The sequence below is a fragment of the Mirounga angustirostris genome, unplaced genomic scaffold, assembly GCF_029215605.1.
Source record: "Mirounga angustirostris isolate CCGP_5_RB_7025 unplaced genomic scaffold, mMirAng1.0.hap1 SCAF_1, whole genome shotgun sequence".
NCBI classification, from domain to species: Eukaryota; Metazoa; Chordata; class Mammalia; order Carnivora; family Phocidae; genus Mirounga; species Mirounga angustirostris.
The window spans coordinates 133,464,853-133,486,737 of NW_026991709.1; the positions used below are offsets into that span (position 1 = coordinate 133,464,853).

Here is a 21,885-nt window from a genome sequence, read left to right on the forward strand (position 1 = left end):
CTCCGCTCGGACTCCCTGCCCACAGCTTCCTGCCTACCAATTCACACCTAGCGGAGTTCACTGACGAAAAGCAGATGACGGTCTGTTTACCGGGTTACCTAGGAAACAGGGGCGTGGCTTGGCGCGCAATTGTTTCATCAGCCTGGTCCCTGCCCATTTCTCCCACTCTGTCTCTGTCCGTTTCTCTCCCTCTCCTTTCTCTCCCCTTTCTCCTTCTTTCTCTCCTTTCCTCCCTCTCTTCTCTTTTCTTCCTCCTTCCTTACTAGATCTGGAGGGCAAGAAAACTTGAAGGACGTGGTCTTGGGCACTAGAGAAAATGCTCACGAACTTCTCTTTGGTTTCCCAAGCAACTCAGTCCCCCTGGGATGGGTTTAGCCATGGTGCTTCCTCCTGGTCACTGGCCTATTAATTTTACTGGCGATCAGGGAATAAGTAGCCATTTTTCTGGTGGTGACCATCAATTTTAGGTCCTTCCTTGTGCAAGTACATGTGTACTGCATGTATTTCTTTTAGCCTAAAGAACTACCTTGAATTCTCTGAAATTATATTTGGTACCTGTGGTACAGAAACAGTCTTTGAGAACAGTTACACTTTAATAACTAGGCTTCAAATAGCATTTAAATATATTAAAGTTTGAGATGTATTACACAGTAATGCATACTGACTTTTAAAATACTGTGGCAGGGCGCCTGGGTGGCTCAGTCGTTAAGTGTCTGCCTTCGGCTCAGGTCATGATCCTAGGGTCCTGGGATGGAGTCCCACATACCGCTCCCTGCTCCACAGGAGGCCTGCTTCTCCCTCTCCCACTCCCCCTGCTGTGTTCCCTCTTTCGCTCTCTCTCTGTCAAATAAATAAATAAAATCTTTAAAAAAACAAAATAAAATACTGTGGCAAACTCAAACTCCTTTTAAGCATGGGATTTTTTTTTTTAAATATTTTATCTATTTGAAAGAGAGTGTGTGAGATAAGGGTGAGGAAGAGAGGGAGAAGCAGACACCCCACTGAGCAGGGAGCCTTATGCAGGGATCTACCCCAGGACTTCGGGATCCTGACCTGAGCCAAAGGCAGAGGTTTAACTGACTGAGCCACCCAGGGGTTCCAAGGATGGGATTTTCTTTAAATTGGTGTTACACCTTTGTCAAGTTTTAAGTTTATTTATTTATGTATTCTCTTCACCTAGGGTGGGGCTTGAACTCACAACCCAAAAGTCAAGAGTTGCATGCTCTTCAGACTGAGCCAGCCAGGCAGTCCCCTTTGTCAGGTTTTAATGAAAGTGTATTTGGTGAATATTTGTCATGTTCTACACATACAGGGGATACAGAGCACCTAGCTTAGAATCTGAATGGAATTTATAGGATTCCAGGCTTTTAGAAACTATGAAAAACTTGTAAAATTAAAAATTTTTTTCAAATGCTTAGGAGAGGGGTCCCTGGGTGGCTCAGTCATTAAGGGTCTGCCTTTGGCTCAGGTCATGGTCCCAGGGTCCTGGGATGGAGCCTCACATCAGGCTCCCTGCTCGGCGGGAAGCCTGCTTCTCCCTCTCTCACTCCCCCTGCTTGTGTTCCCTCTCTCGCTGTGTCTCTCTCTGTCAAATAAATAAATAAAATCTTTTTTAAAAAATGTTTAGGAGATATTATTTCACATTTGAAAAAAATTGTATACTGTAATTTTCAGATAATATATTCTTCTTCCCCTAAGCATTTTAAATGACTTGATAGCATGTAAATGAAGGCATGTCTATGTATAAGCATTCATTAAATTCTTTCATTTTACAAAAAACTATTGCGTACCTACTTTGGGTCAGTGCTAGGAATATTTGAAATATAAGCTAATCACTATCCCTTGGAACTTATATTCCAGTAGGGATAGATAACCATCAAGTAAACCAATAAATAAGATCATTTCACATAGTGACGTGTGTAGTGAAGAAAACAATACTTTGATATGAAGGAATGCTACTTTAGAATTGGTGGGCTTAGAAGTTACTTGAACTGAAGCTTGCATTAAGCCCTGCAAAGACATAAACTTTTTAAACATGACTAGCTCAAGTTCCCATAGTCTTTTTCTCCATTGCCTTGGCACCATGCCTACAATTCCTTAAGTTAGAATTACCTTTAGGTTTGTCTCAGAGAGTTCCAGTTACAAGAATATTTACCAGTCATTACCATCTTTGATTCATTCTTCAACTACACAATAGTGGAAAGATTTCTTGGAGAAGGTAGAAGATGTATGGTAAGAGTGCTGGGGATGACAGATGCAAAGTGCTGGGAATTTGTGAGTGGGTGTTTAGAGATTTGAGAGCAAAGGAAGCACTGAGGGCTGTGTTCAAGTCTTTAACTTCATTTAAGGCCTGTCCACTTTGTAGCTTCCTTAACAAATTTTATCAATTAATAGGATTCCAGGGGCGCCTGGGTGGCTCAGTCGTTAAGTGTCTGCCTTCGGCTCAGGTCATGATCCCAGAGTCCTGGGATGGAGCCCCACATGGGGCTCCCTGCTCCGCGGGAAGCCTGCTTCTCCCTCTCCCACTCCCCCTGCTTGTGTTCCCTCTCTCGCTGTCTCTCTCTGTCAAATAAATAGATAAAAATCTTAAAAAAAAAATAGGATTCCACATTTGACACTAAAATATATACAATTATCAGTCCTCCTCAGTTACCTGGGGTGAGGAAAAAAACACAGGCATACCGTGAGTGGCAGCACCAAGAACGAAGCTTTACTGTGGCGTATCAGTCTCTCCAACATTGCCAGTGGATCTTAGAAGTGCTAGCCACAGAGCAGCACTCTTTAAGGCAAACATTATGACTAAACTATAAAATACTATGGAACGTATTTATGAAGGGGGTAAGTTAAAAGACAAAATTGGTTGAAAAAAATAAATGAGGAAGCAATATCCTAGAACAATGAATGGGGAGTTCCTAACAATTTATAAATTTCACCATCCATGTGTTATTTGAGGTCTTCTTAAGTCAAATGTTCATCATTTTAAATGTAATTAAGTTCACAAATATTTTTGAGGTCCCTATTATGTCAAAGATCCTTTGTGAGGAATTGAAATGATGAATAAATTATTGTCTTGGTCCTTAAGAACTTTAAAATCCGAATGAGATTTTTATATTTTTTATTTTATTTATTTTATTTTATTATTTTATTTTATATTGGGGGGGGGGTAGCAGAGAAAGAAGGAGAGAGAGAATCTTAAGCAGGCTCCATGCCCAGTGCATCAGGAGGCTGACTTGGGGCTTCATCTTAAAACCCTAAGATCATGACCTGATGCTTAACCAACTGAGCCACCCAGGTGCCCCCCCCCAAGTGAGATTTTAGATTCCCTAATGGGAATGAAAGTGTAAGGAGAAAAGTCTAGGCACTATAAAATAAGGCAGAAAGATATTAGAACCATTATAGAGAGTAAAGCAAAGTATCGTGAAGCTACTGGAAAAAGATAACTAAATCCAGTAGAAATACAGTTGACCCTTGAACAACAGTTTTGAACTGTGCGAGTTCATTTATATGTGGGTTTTTTTCAATATATCAGAAAATTTTTTGGAGATTTGCAAAATTTTGAAAAAACCTGCAAATGATATAGCCTAGAAATACCTAAAAAATTAAGAGAAAGTTAGGTATTATTGTAAGAATAGAATATGTAATACATATAACATACAAAATATGTTATTGGTAAGGCTTCCGGTCAACAGTAGGCTATTAGTACTTAAGTTTGGGGGGGGAGTCAAACATTACATGCATATGTTCAAATGTGTGGGGAGTTGGTTCCCCTAACGCCTGCCATTGTTCAAGAGTCAACTATATCCTCAGATGTGATCGAGAGCATTTGGCATCTTGGCCAAAGTGAAACCTGCAGTGATGGACAGTATTGGTGTTCTGGGAGGGAGAGAACAAAGTGATTAAATAAGCCAAGATGAGAACACACAGGCAACATTCTGGGAACAAAGGGTAGACTGGTATGATTAGGGTACAAAGCAAGAGTTTGGGGAGAGGGAGACTATAAAAATAGAAGAAACGTGGGTTGGGACTAGAGAAGAACTTTGGACTCTATTTTGCAAGTGAGATATCGTTGAACATTTTTGAGGAGAGTTACTGGCTGAAATGTAAAAAATGGTTGAAAAGAAAGGATGTGCATTAATTTGTTTATATGAATACTGCCATGGTGTTGGGATTAGATCACAGGTGTTGGGATTAGATCACAGATTTGGGTATTAGAGAATTTTGGGTATTAGAATGGACAATAGGTTTATGAAGGAAAGTGGGAAGAGGGAAGATGATTTTGCCCTTTCAAGTCCAAGTGACTGGAAGCCTGTTAATACCAGTCAACTAAGCAGAAGGAGGTTTGGGCTAGAATAAGTTTGGTTTGGGATATACTGTTGACATACCAAAACTGATGTGACATATCCTATTTCCTGGTTCTTCCTTGGATTGTCCAAGAGGTACTAACACGACTAACGTACTGAACAAGCTCTTGGGGATAAAGTGCCACAGATACCATTTAGGTATGACGCATTATGCTCTTCTGGTTAGTAACTGGGGAGTTGATCTAGAAGACTGGCTGTTCAAGGGTTCAAATCATCTTCATTGCATAATGTTGACCAAGAATCCCCAGGATACCTTAACCCAAGTACACATTCTAGACAATGTTGATGTTCTCAAAACAGGGCTAAACATGCTAAACGGCAAACTGAAAAGTAGCCCTTATCCTGAAGGAAAGTCAATTTAACATTCTACCAAATTAGAAAATGAATTATTTTGTTTTGTTTCAGATACCTGACCAGAAACTATTGTATGGAATTTAACCAAAGAAGGGTGTGTACTGTAGGTCTGCAGTGGAGGGTAATGGATGTTTTGAGTTGTCTTTTACTAGAATCATGCTTAAGAACTCAGGTTCTGAAGCCAGCCGCCAGGTTAGAATACAGTTTCACTACCAGCTCAGTGGTGATTTTGGACAAGTTACACATCTCTTTGCTTCAAATTCTTTACCTTTGAAACAGGCACACCTCATTCATTAATTCCACAACCATGACTGAAGACTCCCAGGTGCCAGGCACTGTGCTAGACAGACGGCGTTGAGGACCACTTTGGGGAGGTAATACTCTATAATGTAGGAAGACATTTAGTTTCAGATATTCGTTGGAGTGAAACCTTGTAGTGTAAGAGTAAAACGGAATAACTCCTGCAAAGCATTTAGTCCAATAACTCGCAAAGGAAAACCCTGAATAAAAGCGAGCTATTAAGATTTGCTCCCCCCTACCACCAAAAATAGGTAAACTGTGAGTAAAAGCAAGTTATTATTTTAAGATTTTCTCGCCTAGAAGACTTTTGGTATGAGGAGGTTCTAATCCTCTTCCCTGAAGTAAGTACCACAGTAAATACCTTTATGACCCATGCTTCCTCTCAGGACATGTTCGGGCGGGGGGGGGGGGAGGGGGGAGGGAGGCTCTCTTGCTAGAAAAGTCCTCCCCAAAAAGCCCCTTAACTGAGTTGCCACGCCTGGGGTGTTGCAGGGTAGGGTTAATTGGGACGGTGCTAATATTCACAAAGGGAACTTCGCCGCCCCACATGGGCAGAGAGCAACAAACCCCAGCTCTCTCGCGCTTCCCCAAAAGCAAGGCAGTAAAAGAGTTACCCCCCCCGCTGCCGCCGGGAGCCCAAGACCGCCACCCAGATGACAATGGCGCCGGCAAGGGCGGGGCCGCGTTTGCCTGGGATGTGGGAGGGAGGGAGGAGGAGGAGGACTCGCCCCCGGCCGCTCGCAGAGGTCACGTGACACGCCCCACCCGGCCCTGCAGACCAGCCCCAGCGGAGACGGCTTCGAGAAGGGGCTGGGGAGCGGATGAAAAGGTGGGACTGGAGGCCGCGGAAGTGACGAAGGGGCGTAATTCGCTACGTGCAGCGACGTGGCGGCGAGGCCGGCGCCGGGCGGCGGAAGTGGCTCCCGCGCTGGGACTTGAGTGTTTGTGTTTTGGTTCGCGACGGAGCCGGCGGCCGGCCTGAGGGGAGGAGGCAGAGGAGGGAGGAGGAGGAAGAATTAGTCGGAACTCGAGCGCCGGCGGCGGCGAAGGAGGAGAAAGGAAAGAGGAAGGCGGAGCGGAGAGAGGCGGAGACGGAGCCGGACGGGGGCGGCACCACGGCACGATCCCCGCACGGTCCAGTCTGAGGGGAGCGGCCTGAGGAGGCGACGCGCCGCCGCCGTCTAAGCCGCAGCCACAGCCTCAGCGTCTTCTCGGGCTGCGCCTGGGACCTGCTGCCGGGAGGCTTCAGCCCTGCGGGTCCGCGTGCTGCGGTCTCAGGTAACCAAACCGTCCCTCCCCTGCCTAGAGCAGCCGGGACCCCAGGTTATACACGGTCCTCAGTCTGTCCGCGGCCCTGCCGGCACTGAGTCCCCCGCCCATTCTGCTTCACCCGGCGCCAGTGTCCAGGACCAGAGCTATCGAGCTGGGCGTTTCGCCCTGCCGGCCCTGGTGATCCATTCCTCGAAGAGCTCTGGGGATCGGGATTCGCGGACTGGCTGAGGGCGCGACGGGTGTCACCCTTTTCCCTTCTCAAGATGGCGCCGTGAGAGAGTGCTGGAGGCCGCGGTTCCGTCTGGCCCCTGTCCGGGCAGTCCTGGAGGGGGTGGTCCCAGCCGAAGGCAGGCTGGGTTCAGGGAAGCAGGATGGGAAAGATGGCCAGGGGGCCTGGCGGGCCCTCCTTGTTCAGGCCATCCAGAGTTCGGTACCAGTTATTCAGGTGCTCTCCAAGCAGGAACTGGGGCCTACAGCAGGTGTGAATTGGGGGAGCTCCGCCAGTCTTCGACTTCCAAAGACCGGTAATGGAGGGAGGAGGAGGCTCGTCGACATAGTCTGCTTAGGGACTGTCTCATCTCTGAAAGGGGCTGAATCGCAGCTTTAAAGAACTCAAGACAACTAGGCCGCCGAACACGCACAGTGGGTGGAGAGAGACCTTATTAACCGTGTCCTGCTGTTCTCTTCTCTTAGAAGCTGGTTACCCTCCTGAGACTTTCAGACTGTAAACTCTGAACGTCATAATTCACAAATTTGGTTTTTTGTCAGTGTGAAATCAGTTGCCTTTCGCATAACTAGTTAGAAAAAAAAACACGTACAACACTATGATAATTCAGGAGAGCTCAGAAACTTTATTTTTAACGTAAAATTGGGATGATAATATGAGTTCATAGGGTTGCTGTAAGCAAAATTCATGGAATAGTGGTTGGCACATAGTAAGTGTGTGGTAAATGTTACTGCTGTTATTAATACTGTTTTCATTAAAGAGCACCTAGAGACCTTTATAGAGTACCACTTATTCTCAAAAGATTTTAAAAGCATTTTATGCAAAATTTTTGTTCTGCAAAATAAAAGTTTCGGTAGTGGATACAAATGAATGCACATGATTTTTAACCTTAATGTTATGCTGACTATATCTTTATAATTAAATTTATTTTCTGCTAGAGAATGTTGGAGGGAGTTATAGTCCAACAATTTTAACCCCTAAAAGGCAAAGCTAAAATCATAATTTTTTTAATGGGAATCTCATGTTTTCCCTGAAATTTGGACCATGGAAATTTGGAGCCTGTTGTCCTTGACAAGTATTTCAATTTGCTGTTTTGGAGGTAGACAGTTGGGAAGTGTTTCAGTTGGTATTGAAATATCTGAAGGTGTGTTGGTGCATGTTCAGTCTGCATGATGTTCTGTTGATATTTGGTCATAAAGGCCCAATTTTCAATCCCTCTTATGTGTTGGCCCCTGTATTACAGATTTTTTTTTTTACGTATATTCTCTCATCTAATTCTCCAGCAGCTATGTAAGTTAGGTATTTTGGAAATGGAGACTTTGGTATAGCCAGCCAGGATTAGATCCCAAATCTGGTGGGGGTTTTTTTGGGGGGGGGAGGTGTCAATGTGAGGATTGGAGCATTTTTTTATTACAGAAAAAATTTTAAATATACAGAAGTAGGGAGAATAGTAAGATGAACCCATCACCTACTTTAAATTATTTTATGGCCAGTCATGTTTTATTTACATCCCTACTGTTTGGAAGCAACTCAGACATTTCATTTCATGTGTAAATAGTTCAGTATGCATTACTAAAAGAACTCTGCAAAGCTGCAGTTTAGATAAGTCAGTGGTGATTTTTATTGTCTCAGATGTAAGGTCTCTTGGATATTTATTAATGAATTCACTGTCCAGAGGGATCCTTATGTAAACTCATTTCATGGGGAAGGCAAATTTCTTATGTGAGGTACCTAAATGAAATATAACAGTGATTTTAAGGAGGGAATCGTCAGGTTTAATTAGCACATGATCAGATTTTAGCTAAAGATGGGAGAAAACCATTGTGATTTGTGAGTAGATTGGAAAAGAGTCCTTTAATGTTCCCTCATTCCTTTGAGATTGAAAATTAGCATTAGATGATAAAGAGAAGTTGCCATTTAGGCTAGGTTTTTCTAGATGTGTTAAATGGAAAATAGTGACATAGTTAATTATTAGGCCCAAAACTACAGAAAAGTGTAAGTAAATAAGACACTAATATTAGCTTACCACATAGAGAACCACTGTTAACACTTCCATGTATAATGTACTTGAGCACATGATGAAACAATTTTAAGTCTTTTAGCCACTAGACACACAAACCTGAGAGCCTTAAACTACTTGTTGCTCCAGAATTACCATTAGTTAAACAAAAAAATGTACAATTTAACAGGGGCCTTCACATAATAATAGCCAACATTTAAGGGCACCTGGGTGGCTCTGTTGTTAAGTGTCTGCCTTCAGCTTGGGTCATGATTCCAGGATCATGATCCCAGGGTCCTGGGATCAAGCACTGCATCGGGCTCCCTGCTTCGCTTGAAGCCTGCTTCTCCCTTTCCCACTCCCCCTGCTTGTGTTCCCTTTCTCGCTGTGTCTCTCTCTGTCAAATAAATAAATAAAATCTTTAAAAAAAATAATAGCCAACATTTATTGAGTACTTACTGTGTTCTAGGATCTTTTGTAAGAACTTTCCATTTATGAACTTCATTTTCCCCAAAACTATTTTAATCCAGCTAGTCTGGCTCCAGAACCTAAACTCTGGAGTCACTTCTCAGGTTGACTAGGTTTGAAATGCAACTCTGTTGTGGCTCTGTCACAGCTCTGTCACAGTAACAGTGTGACCTCAATCAAGTTACTTAACCTCTCTGTGCCTGTTTCCTCATTTTTAAGGATTGTAGTATCTATAGGATTGTTGAGTGACTATGTTAAGTACTTAACTATCTGGCACAAAGTTCAAGTCTTTAATAAAGATTAGCTTTAAAATTTTTTTAAAACTCTGAAAATTACAGTATCTGTTTCTTTACAGGTTTCTCTACATCCAGAAAGAAAAAAATTGACACCTTGCAACCTGGAAGTTCATTTAAGAGACTGAATTTAGGGACTTCTTTCAAATTTGGACATGGCTAATCGAGGAGCAACAAGACCCAACGGGCCAAATACTGGAAATAAAATATGCCAGTTCAAACTGGTACTTCTTGGAGAGTCTGCTGTTGGCAAATCAAGCCTAGTGCTTCGTTTTGTGAAGGGCCAATTTCATGAATTTCAAGAGAGTACCATAGGGGGTGAGATTTTCTTTTTTCCCTTCATTTAATTGAATTATACATTGGCAAAAATTTTGCAGTTCCAGTTGTTTGATGATGAATACCTAAATAGGTCGCACAGTGAAGAAAACTGTTCAGCAGACTTCAAGCTTTAAAACTTACCTTGATTTTTGTTTAGATAGTATCTTCCTACATTTTGATTTCCTGGTTATCCCCAAGACGGTTGTGTAAAAGCTGGAATACAGATGCAAGCATGAACAGAGTCAGTGTCCCAAGTATTTAGATGTGATCAGATATCTGCTCCTTGATAACAAGAGGCTTCTTCAAATTAATACATGTTTTAGCTCAATTATACGGCCTTTAGAATGAGTAATGAAAATAGTAAAAGTAAATAATAAAAGTTAACTTTAAAATTCTAATTCTAAATAACTGGACTATTTGTAAATTACACTGATTAGTAAAATTAATTAAATTTTATTAAACTTGTTTAAGAATGCTCCTAGGGTGAAGGAAAAGAGAAAGTCAATGATCAATGAAGAGGGACATAAAAGGGAAATGGGACCTGGAGAGAAAGGTGAAAGAGGGGTTAAGAGGTAGAGTAAGCACTGAATACAGTGGTTGTGGTAGAGATGAAATGAGGGGAAGGTAAGAGGCAGAACAAAGAGGTGACAACTAATAGTGCAGTATTACAGACAGAAGACAGGAAATTTGATAATTGAATTTAATCAAAGAAATTCACAACTATATAGCAGTGGGGCAAAACAGGCTCTTCAGGGGCCTCAGTTTCATCTGTCAAATGAAGCTTTTGAATTGGGTAATACCAAAGGAAACAGCTTTAAGATCACAGTATTTTGCAAGGGGTGTGTAATTAAGCAGTACTATATTTTTAAAGGTATACATAAATATAGTTTGACCTCATACATGTAAAAAGTCAAACTTTTGTAATACGTAAGACATACTCACTGACAGGTAGCAACTTCAGATCTTTTAGAAGTGTAACTTTATGTCGTGCATTTAGTGTATGTTCTCAAGTACACAAGAATCTTATTCATAGTTCAGACCCTTCCAATAAAATAGTTTGTAAAACCATACTACCTCCTGGCTTTTCCCTGCATACAGGAAGTAAACTACATAGGTGGTATTTCCACTTTAATATACTCAGGAGTATAGTGGTGATTGTCAGCCTCTTTTACTTGGATATCTATCAAGGTACACAGTGTTAATACTGTTTTAGTGGAGTTTTTTTGAAGATTTATTTATTGAGAGAGCGTGCGCGCATGGTGGTGGGGGTGGGTAGGGGCAGAGGGAGGAGGAGAGAATCCTCAAGCAGACTCCCCACTGAGTATGGAGCCCATCACGGGGCCCATCACGGGGCTCAATCCCAGGACCCTGAGATCATGACCTGAGCTGAAATCGAGTCAGCTGCTCAACTGACTGAGCCACCCGTGCTAGTGAGCACCCCTAGTGTTTTGTGTTTTTATAATGATCATCAAAAATGTAGTCCATGGTATGGAGCTTTTGAGTTAGAAATCTAATGAACAATGTATGTTCTTTGTGGTTTCTTTGTTAATACACATGTCTGGTTTAGTAATGAAATATTACCTCAAGGTAATCTTCTCAGGTGGTTGTCAGTGGCAGCATTTCCCAAAGTACATATGCATTTGAGGCTATAAATACTTGGGTCAGATAGACTTGATATATGCCACCCTCCCCCTTTTCACAGTACATACTAAAATAACAAAAACACTGACATACTATAGTAAAGAACTTAATTCCTGGGAAACTGCAGGAGCCTCAGAAGCTTAAGACTAGAATCTTTCTTTCTTTCTTTCTTTATATGGTGCTATTATCTGGGTGATTGTATATTTTTTTTATTTTTTGGATGTTGTCATCTAAATGTATTTTTTCTTAATGACATTTCAAGCAGGGCATTTACAAGAAAAATATAACCCTGCATCAATAAGTCATAAATATACATATTTTCTGATAGTGTGTATGCATATATAAAATCTACATTTCCATTCGATACAAATTAGATTATTTACATTTCATAAATGAATTTTTCAAGTTTTTTGTTCCTCCGTGTTAAGCTTCCTTAATATTTTCTACTTGTACAGGTCAGATCTTGCTTTTAAAACCAACTTTAAGGGCGCCTGGGTGGCTCAGTCGGTTAAGCGACTGCCTTCGGCTCAGGTCATGATCCTAGAGTCACAGGATCGAGTCCCGCATCAGGCTCCCTGCTCTGCAGGGAGTCTGCTTCGTCCTCTGACCCTCCCCCCTCTCATGTGCTCTCTCTCAAATAAATAAATAAAATCTTTTAAAAAAATAAATAAAATAAAATAAAATAAAACCAACTTTAAAAGGAACTTCTATCCAAATTTCTGTGTCTGTGGTTGTTGGACACTTTCTAACTACCTTGACTACATAGTAATATCTTGAGGAGGTATGATAGTACCATTGTGATTACAGCTGTGAGCACTGGTTTTTGGTTTTGTTTTTGTTTTGAGACATAAAACATTGTGTAAGGTTAAGGTGTAAGACAGTGATTTAATGTTTTTATAGTGAGTACTGTTGTTTTATGCTCTTTGCTAACAGCTCTTCACCCTTAGGAACTGTAGTAGTACTCTGTTTAAGCACTTAAGGATTTCAAGGTTTGAGCTATTTAATAATGAACACCACAGGTCCATAACTTGTAAGAAATATGTATTTTTGTTTTGGCTGATGTGTGGTAAGACTTACCTAACAAATGAACCTGGCCAAATGTTTTGCATTTTATCTGTGCTTTAGTTTTTGATTGTTTATATCTAACAATCATTATGGTCTGAAGAGTTCAACTAAAATTTTCATCTGATTGTGTTTTAATGTGAGAATCATATGCTGTACTCTTGAATTTGTGTGTATTCTAGAACCTTACATTCATCAGGAATATCAGGGTAGTTTAAGTGTTTCTTCCTAAACATGATAGCTTGATTTAAGAATCCATGTTGTCTCACAATATCCTATACAATTGCCCCTTGACCCTGTAACACTCACAATGAGGTTAGGTAGTTAGATGGTGGGTTTAGCACTTTGGGGAGTTCTAGCTTATTTGTAGGGGTTTAAAGTCTGCATGACATTTTATGTTCTTATTAAGACAAGCCCAGAAGGTTAGCAAGGAATATTAAGGCTCAGGTGGTTGTCTTTCTTCCTGCTCTCTCATCTGGAGGCTTAGTATCGCCTCAGTAAATATTTGTTGGATGGGGCTGGCCGTCTTTCACTTAACACCTTGAGTAAAGATTTTAAAGAGTTCAAGTGAGTTACTCTTGTAAAAAAAACCCAATATTTGTTTTTAAACACATTTAAGTACTATTTATAAACAAGTACATCTTCAGTGTAAGTCAGAGCAACATTAGAGTATGCAATGAAATAAGATGCAGTCATTCAGCTTTTTTTCTTTTGAAAGATAAATGTTTTATACCTCAGTTTAATTTTGTATGCACTGATCATCAAAGGAATGTCAGACATATGGTTTAGGTTATAGAACTATACATGAGAACATTAACAGCATTCTTGCAGGTATTGTAATTTTTGAGCTTTGGTTTAGAGCAGTGGTTCTCAGAATGCTCCCTGTTCAGGAGCATCTGCATTACCTAGGAATTTGTTAAAAGTGCAAATTCCTATATCCAATATTCAATCAAAACACTGAAGTGGAACCAATAATCTTAAATTTTAACAAGTCTTCCAGGTGATTCTGATAATATGCTGAAGTTTGAGAACCACCGCTTTTTGTGTTCTGAGTAGTCAATATTACTTTGACACTAAGGTTCTTGGAATAATTGCTTTTTTTTTTTTTAAACTGTAGTTTGGGTAGGATTTCTAAAAATAAGTGGTTTATCCAACTGCTCCAGTTTGAAGATTACAAGTATTTTGTCCTGGTTACATCATATATTAATTGTATGTGTTTGTATGGAAACCCCTTCCCACAAATCTGTTAACCTGTTAGGCCCTTTAAGAGAATATGGCCCCTTCTCTGTCCCATCAAGGTTACTCTGCCTTGTCTCTGCTAAGGAACTTAGAGTATCTGTAGTTTTCAGTTATCTGTACCAATGCTGTTCCCCCTTAGTGACACAAGTAATCAAGGACTGATTATACTCTATGTTAGAGAAACAAGTGCCTTTTTTAATTTTAGTTCCAGCACATAGCACATACCAGCTGCATGATCTTAAGCAACTCATACTCAGCTTTATTTTTCTCTTACAGAAATGGAAATAATGGTACCTAACTTGAAAAAGTTTTTGGTGAGGATTAAATGAAAGTACATATAAATTTCTTGGCTACAGTGCCTAGCATAGAGTAAAATGCTTATTAAATGTTAGCTGCTACCACTACCATCACCACCATTACTTTTTGCTGAGTCATTTTTGTCACTGTTCCATTGTCACAACATGGCATTTATTTTGGAATCATGACTATTCCATCTAGTGCATGGCATTTGATTTAGGATTTGACAATTTAAAAAAAAACTTCATGTTTAGATTTTCTTTTATTGGAAGATAAACCTCATTGAAAATTACAGGAACAAATAAAAAAATTTTTAAAGGTTTTATTTATTTGTCAAAGAGAGCACACGAACACAAGCAGGGGGAGCAGCAGGCAGAGGGAGAAGCAGGCTCCCTGCTGAGCAAGGAGCCCGATGTGGGACTCCATCCCAGGACTCTGGAATCATGACCTGAGCTGAAGGCAGATGCTTAACCAAAGATTTTAAAAACCTTATAAGCAAATACTTATACTAAATTTGAGCCTTCCAAAAATGAAGTTTTTGCAGATTCATTCAAGTAGATAGTATGAGCATTTACAACTAAGTTTTTTAAAATTCTACATGGTAAATTCTTACTAATTTTCTCCCTCCATTTATTGGTTTTCACAGAAGTGGTTAGTCATGTATATTACATTAAATTCATGCCACCCACATAAACTATTTGTGGAAATTTTCTCAGAGGGAGAAATTACACTGTTAAATAGAATACTAAATGTATTCGGATATTAAACTTGCTTCCTAAACTGAGAAAGAAAAGCCGGTCAGAAAATTTGAGTCTGAATAAGTCATGTTCTTCCTGTAGTAGTAAGCTTTCTACTGTTGCCCTTCACTTGTTTGCCTTCAGAAAGACCAGTCTGTATATAGATGATCCCCAGTTTACAGTGGTTCTACTTAAGATTTTTCAAATTCATGATGGTATGAAAGCAATACAGACAGTAGAATCTATACTTTGAATTTTGATTTTCTCCCAGGCTGGCAATATTCAATACAATACTCTTGGGATGCTTGGCAGTAGCAGTGAGTCCTAGCTTCCAGTCAGCCACGTGATCACAGGGTAAATAACTGAAACACAACCATTCTGTACCGGTAACAGCCATTTCATTTTTCATATTTAGTACAGTATTCAAGAAATTACATGAGATATTCTGTTCAACACTTTATTATAAAATAGTCTTTGTGTTAGATGATTTTGCCCAACTGTAGGTTAACATAAATGTTCTGAGCACATTTAAACTAAGGTAGGTTAGGTGTATTTCTTTTTTAGTTTTTTATTTAAGATTTTATTTATTTATCAGAGAGAGAGAGACAAAAGGCAGGCAGAAGGAGAAGCAGGCTCCTTCGATGGGGGACTCGATCCCAGAAGCCGAGGACAGATGCTTAACCGACTAAGCCACCCAGGTGTCCCGGTTAGGTGTATTTTTGACTTTTACTATATTTTCAACTTGACAATGGGTTTATTGGGAATAACCCCATCATTAATCAAGGAAGATCTGTAATTGTAATCTATGCATTTATTGCCTTTATCTTTTTTCATCTACACATTGCTCTCAATTAAAAGTGCTTTTTTTTTTTTTTTTTTTTTGTTAAGGGAGAGCACGTGCAAGCAAGGGGGTGGTGCAGAGGGAGAGGGAGAGAATCTTAATCTTAAGCGTGGAGCCCCCATGTGGGACTCCATCTCACAACCCAGAAATCAAGAGTTGGACGTTTGACTGACTAAGCTACCCAGGCGCCCCTCAATTAAAAATACTTTTCAGAGAGAACAGAAGACCTACAGACAGACCATTAGCACATGGTTTTTGATTGATGAGGAAAATGATGCTTGAAATGTTCATTGTTCTTTCTAATACAGTGAGAATTAAAATTTGTGGAACTTAAGCATTGGTTTCAAGTGGAAGAATATCGTTATGCATAATACTCTTTCCTTCTAGAAAGTATGTATTCAGTTACTGTTTGAGATAGGTTGTATTACTCTGAGAAATTGGTAGAGATTTGCTACTTTATATCAGTTTGTACCAGTTATGCCCTAAAAAGTGAATTTTTAATAGTCTAAACATCAATTATTCTCCAGTACCCTAGTTTAAAATGTTACCCATGACTACTTAAATATTGCTTGTAATTAGGAGTCTTGTTTCTAATCCTGGCACCCTTCTTTGTTTTTTCTTCCTTTGTTTTTTCTTTTTAAATTTTTTTTTTAAGGTTTTATTTATTTATCTGACAGAGATAGCTAGAGCAGGAACATAAGCAGGGGGAGTGGGAGAGGGAGAAATAGGCTTCCCTCCGAGCAGGGAGCCCGACATGGGGCTCGATCCCAGGAGCCTGGTGTCATGACCCAAGCCGAAGGCAGACGCCTAACGACTGAGCCACTCAGGTGCCCCGTGGCACCCTTTTTTGAACACTTATGTGAGCCCTGTTTGTAAAATGAGAGGATTGAACTAGATAAGGGTTCTTCTAGAGCTAACTTACTTTTTTAAAAATTTTTTTGAAGATTTTATTTATTTATTTGACAGAGACACAGCGAGAGAGGGAACACAAGCAGGCGGAATGGGAGAGGGAGAAGCAGGCTCCTGCAGGGAGCCTGATGCGGGACTTGATCCCAGCACCCTGGGATCGTGACCTGAGCTGAAGGCAGATGCTTAATGACTGAGCCACCCAGGTGCCCCTAGGGCTAACTTTCTTTTAAACTGTGTACTCTCCTTCACATTAAACAATACAGTCAATACAATTTAATCTTTTTCTCTTAAAATTTATGTCATAATTTGGGATTTTGGACATCAGTGTTTGTCCTGTCTTACTTAATTCATTGATTGTCCTCTGGTGCTGCTGAAGTGTTCAAAGCTGTTTGGTAGGATGATTTTCGCCAGTTAGCTCTAACTGTAGTGAACAGTCTCTATTGAATGACTAATTTGCTGCTTTTATTCTGTCACATACTGGGAAGTAAGATTGTGAAACGTCTTTAAATCCATTTACTCAACAAATTTACCAAGCTCCTAACACTGTGCTAAGTACTAGAAGTCAAAGATGACCTTATGGTTTAGGATGGGAGACAGATTGAGTACACATAAGGTATGAAAAATGGTATTACGTACCATTATTTAAATTAAGCCTAAATTTCCAATTGATCTTCCTGTTTTGTTTATTATATATATCCCCAAAGAGGACGTATATGTATATATAAAGGAAGTGTGTTCTCAGTTACATACTGAAAAATTCTGTAAGTTTTCATAAGCTTTGATGCTTGGACTTTATGACTTCTATTTTGGCTGCATTCAGTCTGTTTTTGCTACCTTTCTGTTGTTGCCTCTGTTCTGAACATTTTAAGGTTTGTGGATAATTGATCTTTTGTAGACACCAGGGACCCATAAACGATACTTGTTTGGATGGTGATTGGGTGTGGTGCGGTGGGAAGCTTTTTTAAAATTTGCTTTTAATAGAATAAGAATTCTGACTTGATAAAAATATAGGAAGTTTTGTTGTTGAAAAATGTTCCTTTTCCTCTTTTGTGTCTTACACCATAATAATCTGATGTTACTTATATGCAGTTTTGTGGTGCATGCTGAATTTATTAGATAACATATTTTGGAGTCATCATAAAGAGCTTTTTATTACAGGCCTCTTGGTGGAGGAGAATAAGAAGGTGGAAGAGTGAGAAAAGCAATAGGAGTAATTCCAGAGGTTTTGGGATTTTGATCATTGGCTATCTTGATAAAAATATGAATTCTAGCAAACAAATTATTAAATTCCTCGAGATGAGAGTGAGTGCTACTGAAGTTGCATATTGGATTTTGGAAATAAGGAATTATGCTTCGTGTTTTACTACTTTTATAGAACATACTATTTGAAGTAAGTGTTGATGAACAGCATTCACCCTCTTTTCAAGGTAATATATGGATGTGGAAGAGTAGAAGCAGGATAAGGAACCAGTTATCCTTGGTTTCCATCGTTGAAGATAGCAGATGCTTTTGGACTCAGAAGAGGATAATCTGTTGATATGGGACTCAAGTCACTATATAATTATTGGGCACATTTAGCATTTCTCAGCATTTTTACAAGTTTCATATGGACCTTACCATGGCTATATGATATTACACTGAAAATTCTCTCTGCTATATTCTCCTACCCCACTCAGTTCTTTTCCCCAGAGACAATGTTATATATCCTTGGGAGGTTACTGTTACTTTAAATCTATATATTCTCTCCCCTGTGGAATTTGAAACATCAGGGCCACTATAATGTATCATTTTTTTACTTTAATACTGTTCCAGTTATTTACTGCTCAGAAACAAATGACCACGAACTTCATGATTTAGAGCAATACCATTTTATCCTCTGATGGTTCTGGAAGTTGAGTGGGCTTTGTAGGTGGCTTTCTGATCTCCCATGGGTTGCTGTCAGTGCTGGGGCTGGAATCATCTCAACTGCTGCTGGCTATTGGTTGGGGCCTCAGCCAGAACACCTACATGTGGTCCTTGCCACCTGGCTTGGGTATCCTCACAGCATGATGGCTGGGTTCAAGAATGAGTGTCCCAAAAAGTACCAGGTGAAGCTGGATGACCTTTCATGACCTAGCCCAAGCAGTCAAGTAGATAGCATCAATTATGTTCTAGTCACAGGCTCACACAGATTCAAAGGAGTGTAGGTGTCATGAAAGAAGAATGTGGCATAGGAATCTTGTTAAGCCATCTTGGAAAACAAAATCTGTCAAAGATCTGTCCATATCATTTTAGGAAGGGCATCTTCATTTTTCTTGGCTGTAGCAGTATTTCATTGCACGGATCATATCGATGTATATTTAAACTGGTTCTTTAGTTTTGAATTTGCACACTCTTTCATATTTTTGGCTGTTAACAGTAGTGCAGTGAATAATTCATAGTCACTTCTCATATATCCCAGTATTTCTATTATATAAATTTCTAGAAGTTGATTGTCTTTGTCAGAGGTTACATACATTTGTATATCTGGCAAAATTTTCCAGACAGCCCTTCAACAACAGTGTACAGAATGCCTGTTACCTACTTTACTATCTCAGGGACTTTAGATTTTACCGTTCTGCATTTTTTATTGTACTTTTTCTATTAGTGAGATCAGGAATCTTACATTTTTAGTCCATTGTGTTTCCTTTCTCTGTTAACTATAACTTCATTCTGTGAATTCATTTGTAATAATCATGCTATTATATTCCATTTCATTTATTAATGGTAATTTTTCAATATCTCTGTTGTGTTCGTATTTATTTTAGTAACTGGTAATCTCACATTCTTTAACTGTACTCTTACTGTTGAACATTTAATGTTTGCATTTTTTTTTTTAAAGATTTTATTTATTTATTTGATAGAGAGAGACACAGCCAGAGAGGGAACACAAGCAGGGGGAGTGGGGGAGGGAGAAGCAGGCTTCCTGCCGAGCAGGGAGCCCGATGTGGGACTCGATCCCAGGATCCTGGGATCATGACCTGAGCCAAAGGCAGACGCTTAACGACTGAGCCACCCAGGCGCCCTTAATGTTTGCATTTTTGTTTGCTGTTTTAGGTAATCATCTGATAGTGGATATTTTCTCGGAATTTTTTTCCACTCTGGACTTAAATTCTGTAAGATCAATTTCTAGATGTAGTTATTAAGCCAAAAATAATTTTATCGAATGATGGTAGGATCAAAAGGATTCCAGTCTTTTCATCACTTCTTTCCTCCCTTGGAGATACTTCCAGTTTGTTTCTTCAGGCATTGCTTGGCTTAAATAATTATATTCTAGGATTATAGGTTTCCTGTAAGTGTTACTCTGGGAGTTAAAGTCTTCCTTGTCTCTTCTCCCTTCTTTCTCTCTCTCTTTTTTTTTAAGAACCTATTTATTTATTTGAGAGAGAGAACAGCAGGGGAGCAGCAGGCAGAGGGAGAGGGAAAAGCAGGCCTCCGGCTGAGCGGGAAGCCTGACATGGGGCTTGATCCCAGGACCGTGAGATCATGACCTGAGCTGAAGACAGACGCTTAACCAACTGAGCCACCCAGGTGCCCCTCTTCTCCCTTCTTTAACTTGTCCTTTTCCATTCCTATGTTGAAAATTCTCAGATATTAACACTTTTAAGCTGACTTAGTGGATCGGTTTATTGCTAAACATTAAAGAGTCATTTTCAAGGCCAGTAATGCTTTAAAGATCTGGGAGGTTCTGTCTAGGAAGCATTGAGTGCTGGGTTCTTGAACCCAGCTGAGAAGGTGTATCACTAAAGAGAAGGGGCGAGGGGACAAGCTTTCCCTTTTCGAATAAGCATTTTCATTTTCTTCAGGTAAATATCCAGAGGTGGAATTACTGGATCGTGTATTACTATTTTTAATATTTTTAAATTTTAATGTTTAATGTTTTCTGTAGTGTCTGTACCAGTTTACATTCCCACCAACAGTGCACTAGGGCTGCCCTTTCCCCACATCCTCGCCAACACTTGTTATTTCTTGTTTCTTAACTAACCATTCTGACTGTGTGAGGTGATACCTCATTGTGGTTTTGAATTGCATTTCCTTGATGATTAGTGATGTCCAGCATCTTTTCATGTATCCGTTAGCCATCTGTATGTCTTCTTGGGAAAAACATATTTAGGCCCTCTGTCCATTTTTTAATTGGATTGTTTGGGTGTTGAGTTGTAGGAGTTCTTCATGTATTTTGGATATTAACCACTCATTGGATATATCATTTGCAAATATTTTCTCCCATTCAGCAGGTTGCCTTTTCATTTTGTTGATGATTTCCTTTGCAGTACAAAAGCTTTATTTGATGTAGTCTGAATTGTTTGTTTTTGCCCCCTCTATAGTTTTTAACTTGTCTGCACCTAATTTCCAGCAGTTTGTCAATTACAGCTCAGGTTTTTGTACCTGAGCTGGTTTCCTCAGTCTTCTGATCTGTGTCCTTACTGTATCCACCTTTCTGTCCAATTTTAGAACAAGTAGATTGCCCTGTGACCTCACTTTTCTTACAGATCTAAAAAGAGTTGTCGATTTTTCAGTTTGTTCATCTTTCTACACGTTAGGGTAGGGTGGTGACTTCTAAGCTCCATACATGCAGAATCAGAAACCAGAAGTCATCTTTTCCTTGCATATTATGAGAATTTAGTAAAGTACTATTTAAACTATTTAATAAAATATCTATTGTCCACAGGTACAATGTCTAAGTTAATTTTATTAACTTTTTCTCTGTTTCTGTTCTTTGGAGATCATCTCATAACTGATACTATTTAATAACTTCTAACAACCTCTCCCCTTTCTCCCATTTCTTTGCCTTTCCTCTTTGTAATGTGTTCATTCTGCTTCCAATTTATTATTTGATGCATCCTTGTTATATAAATCCAGTCTGTTGAGTAAAGATTTTAAAAGGTTTGGGCCCTTGGTGGGGCAAGCACAGGTTCTTAGCCTTAAATTTCAAATCCTGGTTTTATCAGTTCATTGTAGGGTGTTTAGGTTTGGGGCACAAACTTAATACTAACTAAACTCAAACTCTTCAAGGCTAATTTTAAAAGAATGTGCATTAGTTTAGTATCAGAAATAGTAGTATAATGTTCAACAGTTGAGGTGTGACTAGTTTATGTCCTGGTTAGTGGATTCCCTTAGGATAGTCAGGTGTCCTTTAATATTTTCCAAGATTGCAGGTCACTTGGCAAGAGTTACCTTTAGATGTTGCTAAATGTAAATATAAAATGTAATGTAAATATAAAATGTAAATATAAAATTTACAATTTAAGCATCTTTTAAGGGTACAGTTCTGTGGCGTTAAGTACATGAACCTTGTGCAGCCATCAGCACTCCTTGTCTTCAGAACTTTTTCATCTTCCCCCACCTGAAGCTCTACTTATTAAAAAATAGCCATTCTTCCCCACCCCTGCCCATAGCAAATACCATTCCACTTTCCATCTGTGAATTTCACTGCTCTAGCAATCTCCTATAAGGGAAATTATACTGTGTATCTTTTTTGTGATTGGCTTATTTCAGTTAGCATGTCATCAAGGTTCATCTATATTCTGATGTGTCAAAATTTCCTTTTTA

The 21,885-nt window shown here is 39.6% G+C and overlaps 1 protein-coding gene across 1 annotated transcript in view; it reads left to right on the forward strand.

The window, feature by feature from the left end:
* The first annotated feature begins 5,905 nt into the window (after positions 1 to 5,905).
* Positions 5,906 to 21,885, forward strand: part of RAB5A (RAB5A, member RAS oncogene family) — a 30,589-nt gene continuing 14,609 nt past the window's right edge. Inside the window, exons 1-2 of the mRNA XM_045903870.1 lie at positions 5,906 to 6,293; positions 9,336 to 9,591. Coding sequence (XP_045759826.1) covers positions 9,429 to 9,591 — 163 coding nt within the window. The 5' untranslated portion in view covers positions 5,906 to 6,293; positions 9,336 to 9,428. The remainder of the gene's footprint in view (positions 6,294 to 9,335; positions 9,592 to 21,885) is intronic.